Source organism: Plecotus auritus (assembly GCF_963455305.1).
Source record: "Plecotus auritus genome assembly, chromosome: 4".
Taxonomy (NCBI): Eukaryota; Metazoa; Chordata; class Mammalia; order Chiroptera; family Vespertilionidae; genus Plecotus; species Plecotus auritus.
In genome coordinates this window covers 100,250,341-100,258,653 of record NC_137775.1, presented here as the reverse complement: position 1 = coordinate 100,258,653, position 8,313 = coordinate 100,250,341, and the positions used below count along the sequence as shown (strand labels likewise).

General features: G+C 44.4%; 1 protein-coding gene across 1 annotated transcript; it reads right to left on the bottom strand.

The window, feature by feature from the left end:
* Positions 1 to 708: 708 nt before the first annotated feature.
* Positions 709 to 951, bottom strand: SMIM40 (small integral membrane protein 40; the record flags this gene model as incomplete). Its single annotated transcript, XM_080665087.1, has 1 exon — positions 709 to 951. One exon carries the CDS (start codon positions 949 to 951, stop codon positions 709 to 711), a length of 243 nt encoding a protein of 80 aa, XP_080521213.1.
* Between the last annotated feature and the right edge of the window lie 7,362 nt (positions 952 to 8,313).

Below are 8,313 nucleotides of genomic sequence, written 5' to 3'. Positions count from 1 at the left end.
CAGGACCACTGGCTCCTAACTGCTCGCCTGCCTGCCTGCCTGCCTGATCACCCCTAACTGCCTCTGCCTCAGCCCCCGCACCCGGGACCCTGGGCAGTTTTGCCTGGGCCCCAGCTTTGTCAGGAAGGATGTCCAGAATACGTCAGGTATATCTGGTCTAATTAGCATATTACCCTTTTATTAGTATAGATGTGAATATTTTCTTTTTATTGTTAATCCTCATTGGAGGATATTTCCCCCCCATTGATTTTTTAAGTGAGAGTGGAAGGGAGGGAGGGAGGGATGGAGGGAGACAGAAAGAGAAACATCGATGTGAGAGAGACACATTGATTGGTTGCATCCCGCACATGCTCCATCCTGCAACCCAGGTATGTGCCCTTGACCAGAATGGAACCGGAGACCCTCAGTCTGAGGTCCAATGCTCTAACCACTGAGCAAAAATAGCCAGGGCTAAAATGTGAATATTTTCAATATGCCAGGAATTACATCCTTGAAATAATTTAAATTAATGATGAAAAATTTAGATGCTTACTTAAAAATATGTGAAAAGTACAAACTTTAAAAATTGTTTCCTGGAGTATAGGTGCAGAAATTTTAGCTGCTCTAAACTATCCAAGTGTCCCCTCCACAGTTCCCAACAGTCCCACTTCCCCCCATCTCCCCTCTCACCTCCTTGCCAGGGTAAGAGGATGTTTATGGAAAAGGTGGTCACAATTCCAGCTCATCCTCCTTCTGAGGTGTTCCCAGAAGCCATTCCCCAAATTTTGCCCATGGCAGCGGCCACAGGAGCTTATAAAGAGCCTCCAGCATCAGTAGTGTCAGAAAGAGGGCCAGGAATATAAAGAAGGCCTTGTCCAAGGCCTGATGTAGGGGACCCCTGGGAGGAGAAGGTCCCTGGGCAAAAGCCAGGAACACATCCTCTTCGCTCACATAACCCTCCTCCTCTGCCATCCTAATCTACAGTCTGACAGCTAGCTGGATCAGGGAGGCTGGGATGGACGCCTTTGCTCAGCAATGCCAGGATTAAGGGGCGTGGTGGCTCCGGGTCCTGCACCTGCCTGGCTTGACCCTAATTCCAGAGAGAGAGAGAGAGAACTGGGGACAGTGAAACAGGGAAAGGCTTAGGGTAGAAGAATAGAAGCAGCAGCAGAAGAGCCGGGCGGGGCTGCTCTGGCTCTAGAAATGTGGTAGGAAAGAAATGAGCTGAGGCTGCTTTGGCTCACTGAGAAGTCAGAGGAAGGGGGCCTTGGAGACATGTTCTAGGATGAGCTGCCCTGCCCATTGCTCCCCTGGTTGCAAGTCTCTTGGGGACCCTTAGAGTTTAGGAGATGCGCGCCTGTGGGGGAAGAAGAAGGGGAAGGGAAAGGTGCAGGCATGCTCCTGGGGGGAGAGCGCACCTGGGTGGGACTCCCTCTCTTTTAAAAAAATAAGTTTTTATTGATTTTTAGAGAGAGAGAGCAAGGGAGAGAGAGAGAAACATCAATCAACTGCCTCCTGCATGCCCCCTACTGGGAATCAAGCCCACAACCCAGGTATGTGTCCTAACCCGGAATCAAACTGGTGACCTCTTGGTGCATGGGAGGATGCTCAACCAACTGAGCCACACCGGCCAGGCAGGGTGGGACTCTCTTACTGAGGCTGGTGGGAACAAGAGTTGCAGGAGCACAAGGTGAGGTTTATAAATAAATTAATTAAAAATAACAAAAGGAGAAGAGGAAAGAAAGACCCTGATTGGTCAGCAGGGCGAGAGTGTATGATTGGGATTTAACCAGTTGGGGCAATAATAAGGAAGAGTGAGGTCCCGATCTGAGTTGCTGGTGGAAAATGTTCAAGAGGATGTCATAGAGCAAGGGTGGAAGGCTTTTTCTGGACTCTGTTCCCCAGGCACTGACCTGAAGGTGCATGAGGCCCCGGTGGAGATCTAGGGCTCCTGGATAAGTGGTGGTGATGGGTGGGCAGCCAAGGAACAGGTGTGTGTGGTAGTGGACTTTGTACCTGGAGCCTTTAGGGTCTCTTAGCTAAACTTTATTTTGACTTTAATAGGAGGACCTTGTTTACTTGGGTAGATTTTGTTGACCCCAAACAATACAAAGGATGTAACAATTTCTTTAAAAATCCTCACTTGAAGATATTTTTCCATTGATTTCTAGAGAGAATGGAAGGGAGGGAAAAGAGGGGAGAAACATCAATGTGAGAGAGACACATCAATTGGTTGCCTCCCACATGTGCCCCTACAGGGAGGGGCTGGGGAACTTGTAACCAAGGTACATGCTCTTGACCAGGAATCAAACCCAAGCCCCTTCGGTCCACAGATCAACGCTCTAACTACTGAGCCAAGCCAGCCAGAGCCAATTTTGTTTAGAGTCAACTCTTATTATCATCCCTACTGCCACAGGAATTCACATTATAAGTCTAAAAAACCTGGATCAGGGCCCAAACTAATAATTATTATTTTTTTTAAATATATATTTTATTGATTTTTTTACAGAGAGGAAGGGAAAGGGATAGAGAGTTAGAAACATCAGTCAGCTGCCTCCTGCACACCTCCCACCGGGGATGTGTCCACAACCAAGGTACATGCCCTTGACCGGAATCGAACCCGGGACCTTTCAGTCTGCAGGCCGATGCTCTATCCACTGAGCCAAACCGGTCAGGGCCAAACTAATAATTATTAGTTTTGTTAAATTAATTAAACAAAAAGGCCATTAAATTGAGATAGCTCTTATTAAAAAGAAACAGGTGCACCTAGCTGGTGTAGCTCAGTGATTGGACATCAACCTATGAACCAGGAGGTCATGGTTCGATTCCCAGTCATGGCACATTTTGGGGTCGTGGGCTTGATCACCGGTGTGGGGTTTGCAGGAGGCAGCCGATCAATGATTCTCTCTCATCATTGATGTTTCTCTCTCTCTCTCCCTCTCCCTTACTGAGATCAATATATATATATATTTTGGGGGGGGGGAGTTTGAAGAAGAAAACTTTATTCATTGCAAAATAACTCAATTGTGATACAGCACAGATGTGAAAACAGGACAGATGTGAGGCAGTCCTGGGGTCAGGCGGCCCCTCTCCAGCTAGACAGCTCTGCTCTGCTCTGCTCTGCTCCTCAGGGGTCTGCTCTGCTCCTTGCTGGTCTGCTCTGTTTCAGCTCAGACATAGACACACAATCTTTAAAAAATAAGTAAATAGGAATGTAAATCCTTTTATTACAGCAATGATACACAGTTCTTTGAACTCCTGAATTATATGCCAAAAATCACATAATGAGCCATCATTAAAATGATTTGTAATGATATTCAAGCTAACAAATCAATTAGATTCTCTTTTAATTTTTTTAAAATATATTTTATTGATATTTTACCGAGAGGAAGGGAGAGGGATAGAGAGCTAGAAACATCGATGAGAGAGAAACATCAATCAGCTGCCTCCTGCACACCTCCCATGGGGGATGTGCCTGCAACCAAGGTACATGCCCCTGACCGGAATCGAACCTGGGACCCTTCAGTCCGCAGGCCGACGCTCTATCCACTGAGCCAAACCGGCTTCGGCTCTCTTTTAATTTTGTTTAGAGCAAAGAATTAGAAGCCTCTTGACTTGCTAAAGGATTCATTAGTCAATTATTAGAGGCAGCCGATCAATGATTCTCTCTCATCGTTGATGTTTCTATCTCTCCCTCTTCCTTCCTCTTTGAAATAAATAAAAAAAATTTTCAATTGTAGTTTGGTTTGGCAGCCCAGATGTTTTTACATTTCCCTACCTTGGGAGAATGACAAGTGGGCAATAGAAAAGTGTTAGATAGGATGAGGATCTCAAGGTCTGGACTATTCTTACTAAACACTCTTCTTGCTAAATGTTAAAATGTAGCACAGTATTTTGAAGACCAGCTGTAAACAGAATAACCTTGACAGGAACCCAGCCTGATAAGTATAGCCAATTGCAAAGAAGAAATCAACATGTAATTGACCAAATAGTGTATCTAAGCTGTGACTAAGTCTCCCTTCTGGGAGGCAGAGCTTTGGATATGAATCACCTGTCTCCTTTACTCCCAGCAATAAATAAAACTACGTCTCGACAACCACGTCTCTTTTTATTTTTATCTTCTTTAAAAATTGATTTTAGAGAGGGAAGAAGTGGGGGTGAGAGAGAGATTAATTTGTTGTTCCACCTATTTATGCATTCATTGGTTGATTCTTGTATGTGCCCTGACCGGGGATTGAACCTGAAACCTTGCTGTATTTCAATGATACTCTAACCAATTGAGCCACCAGGCCAGGGCCTCTCATTTAATAAAAAATAAAATAAAATTATATATATGTCTGTATACATATATATATATCCAATATATATATTTCAGAGAGGAAGGAAGAGAGATATAGAAACATCAATGATGAGAGTCATCGATTGGCTGCCTTCTGCATGCCCCCCCATGCTGAGGATCGAGCCCAAACCCAGGCATATGCCCTGACTGGGAATTGAACCATGACCTCCTGCTTCATAGGTCAACGCTCAATCACTGAACCAGCCGGCTGGCCAAGGGGCCGCTCACTTTTTAATAGAGCACCCCAGTGGTGAACCCCTTGAGTTCAGTAACATAAGGGGAAGAGAGAAATGAGAATCTACAAACAGTTCTCAGGCATATCAGTTTTAGGAAAAGGACATACAGAAATAGATGTGAAAATGGGTACCTTCATAACTGGCCATGTCTTCATACCCTTATAAGGTCTGTGTAACCGGGGTCTGCACACTCCAGGCTGAAGACCTCTGGACTGCGGAAGAATAGCACGTTGTCAGCCAGCACTGAGTTCTACTGGAGGCTTACCATAAATTCAAGGTGAGAGCCACGGGCTTGTTTGCTGGCAGGATTCTAGGACTGAGAGTGGTGTGCAAGGTGTCCTGAGGTTGGGGCACATGCTGCTTCCACCCTGTTCTACTGACCAAAGCAAGTCACCAGGCCAACCCAGATTCAAGAGTTTAGGAACAAGCTCCACCTTTGGATGGAGTAGCTGCCGAGGCACACTGCAAGGGGCCGGGATTATAGGAAGTGGTGGAGAATTGGAGCCAATTCCACTGGCAGACAAATGCAAGGTTTGGGATACAGAGTGCAAGTGAGAGAGAGAGCCAGCAATTGGGGGCCATACAGACCCACAAACATTCCACAAGAGCAAAAGCCAATCTGAACACCAGCCACAGCCAGAGGCCCCAGAACCACCTCTGTTCTGTGCTGGTTGAGTGTACTCTCCTCTTACTTCCCTGCATCCGGTTCAGAGGGGAAGGACAGGGCACTGAGGGGGCTGGAAAGAAATGCTCTGAGAAGCCAGCCAGACTGCCCTGCTTCCCAGCTGTCTGTGTCAAGCCAGTCGTAGCTGGCTAAGAGAAAAAACTGAATTTATAATTAGTTTGGAGGACTTTTAAATATACATGTCCTTGTATTGATTTCAGAGAGGAAATCAGTGAGGGAGAGAGCGATAGAAACATCAATCAGCTGCCTCCTGCACACCTCCTACTGGGGATGTGCCCACAACCAAGGTACATGCCCTTGACCAGAATCAAACCTGGGACCTTTCAGTCCACAGGCTGACGCTCTATCCACTGAGCCAAACTGGTTAGGGCTACTCTAATCTTTCTTATTTTCTTCTTTGTTTGCTTTGGATTTAATTTGTTCTTTTTTTCTGATTTCTTAAGGTTGAAGATGAGATTACTGATTTAAATTTTTTCTTGTTTTCTAGTGTGGACGAACAGGCCACATGCTAACCCAGCCGTGGGCAAACTACGGCCCGCGGGCCGGATCCGGCCCGTTCGACTATTCTATCCGGCCCGCAGAGCCGAAAGAGCGGAGGGTTCTCTTGCTCTCCCCTCCGCTCCTTTACTTTGAATTTATATTAGTTCACACAAACACTCCATCCATGCTTTTGTTCCGGCCCTCCGGTCCAGTTTAAGAACCTATTGTGGCCCTCAAGTCAAAAAGTTTGCCCACCCCTGTACCTGTCAAGCTCAGGGAGGCCTGCATGGCGGTCTTGCAAACTCAAAGACCTAAAGTAAAGGATGGTCTAAAATTAAACTTGAACTAAAAGCAGTTATGGTGGGTAGTCATGTCCTAGGCCAGTATCTTCCCTGACAAGGTCAATCTTTACCTTAGCTGAGCTTATTGTCTTTTTGTATCTATAACATATAATTGAAATGTCAGGGTAACTATAACTTCCCTTTATTCTGGACCCCTCAAGGCACAACCAAATGCCCTGAGTGCCAGGACAGATACCACAGATTCCTTCATTGTTATTGTTATCACGTTAATTGTTGACGGTTAACTAACCTGTACCCACCTATATAAAAGAAGTATGTATCTATCATTTTACTCCTTATCCAATCTCAGAGGTTTACCCTCCCCACCCCACCTTGCTTTCTCCCGCCTCTCTAATCTATCACCAATGGATTTCATGTAACCCACCTACGTCTCCTCCTTTGATTGCAACCTATAAAAATAGAGGAAAACCCGCCGTTCTCTGGAGCACTATCCCAATCCTTTGAGATTCTGCTTCCCGGCAATTGTCGACAGTTTGGCTCAAATAAACTCACAAAAATTCTTTACAGGTTTGAATGTTTTTACATTAACACTAATTAAATGTTCAAATTTTCATTTAAGCACAGCTTTGGCTGTGTTCCACAATTTTAAAAAAGATTTTTTAAAAATATGTTTTTATTGATTTTAGAGAGAGAAAGGGAGAGATAGAAGCATGGATGAGAGAGAAACAGCAATTTTGCATGGATCAACACTCAACCACTGAGCCACACCGGCTGGACTTTAAATATTTTTAAAATTGGTTTTTAGAGAGAGAGGAGGGAAGCGAGAAAAACATGGATGAGAGAAACATCTATGGACTGCCTCCTGCATGGCCCCTGCCAGGGATACAGTTGTAACCCAGACATGTGCCTTGACCAAGAATAGAACCAGCAACCTTTCGGTGCACAGAACAATGCCCAACCAACTAAGCCACCACCAGCCTGGGCTGTGTCCCACAAATTTTGATATGTGGTGTTTTTATTGTTATTCAATTAAAAGTATTTTCTAATTTCCCTTGTGACTTCCTCTCCAACCCTGTGTTATTTAGAAGTGTGTTGTTTAATTTGCAAATATTTGGGATATATTTCAGATCTCGTTCCATTATTGTTTTCTAATTATATTTAGTTGTGGCTAGAAAACACACTTTTGATGGTTTTAATTATTTTAAATTTGTTGAGGCTTGTTTTATGGCCCAGAATATGATCTTTTTTTTTTCCCTAGCCCCATTTATTCCAGCTCTGCCACCTGATCTATCTTTTTAAAAAATATATTTTATTGATTTCAGAGAGGAACGGAAAGGAAGAGATAAACATCAATGATGAGAGAATCATTAATCAGCTGCCTCCTGCATGCCCCAAACTGGAAATGAGCCCACAACCAGGGCATATTCCCCAACTGGGAATCGAACTGTGGCCTCCTGGTTCATAGGTCGACACTCAACCACTGAGCCACATGGGCTGGCCTGATGAATGTTCCATATATCCTTGAAAAGAATGTTGGTCTCCTTTGGCCGGGTAGCCCAATTGGTTAGAGTGTCATCCCAAAGCGCAAATGTTGCAGGTTCGATCCTTGGTCAGGGCACATACAAGAAGCAACTAATGAATGCATAAATAAGTGGAACAACACATTTCTCTCTCTCTCTCTCTCTTCCTCTCTAAAATTAATAAATTTTTAAAAAAAGGAATGTTGGTCTTCTGTTGTTGGGTGGAATGTTCTATAATATCAATTAGGTCAAATTTGTTGACAGTGTGATCTTTATATATCTTTGTTGATTTTCTATACACTTGTTTTATCAATTACTGGAACAGGAGTGTTGAGATCTCTAAATGATAATTGTGAATTTGCCTATTTTGCCTTTTCGTTCTGTAAGTTTTGTTATATGTATTTTTGAAGCTGTGTTCGATGCAAGAATATTCAGGACTATTATACCTTCTTCCTGAGTTGATTTCTTCTATTTTTTTTGTTTGTTTGTTTGTTTTAATCCTCATCTGAGGATACTTTTCCATTGATTTTAGGTAGATTGGAAGAGAGAGGGAAAGACAGAGAGAAACATCGATGTGAGAGAAACACATCAATTGGTTGCCTCCTGCCTGGGCCCAGACCAAGGCCTGGACAGGCAAGGAACCTGCAACCAAGGTACATGGCCTTGATGGGAATCAAACCTGGGACCCCTGGGTCCGCAGGCCGTCTATCCACTAAGCCAGTGGTCGGCAAAATGCGGCTCGCGAGCCACATGCGGCTTGTGAGCCGCGGTT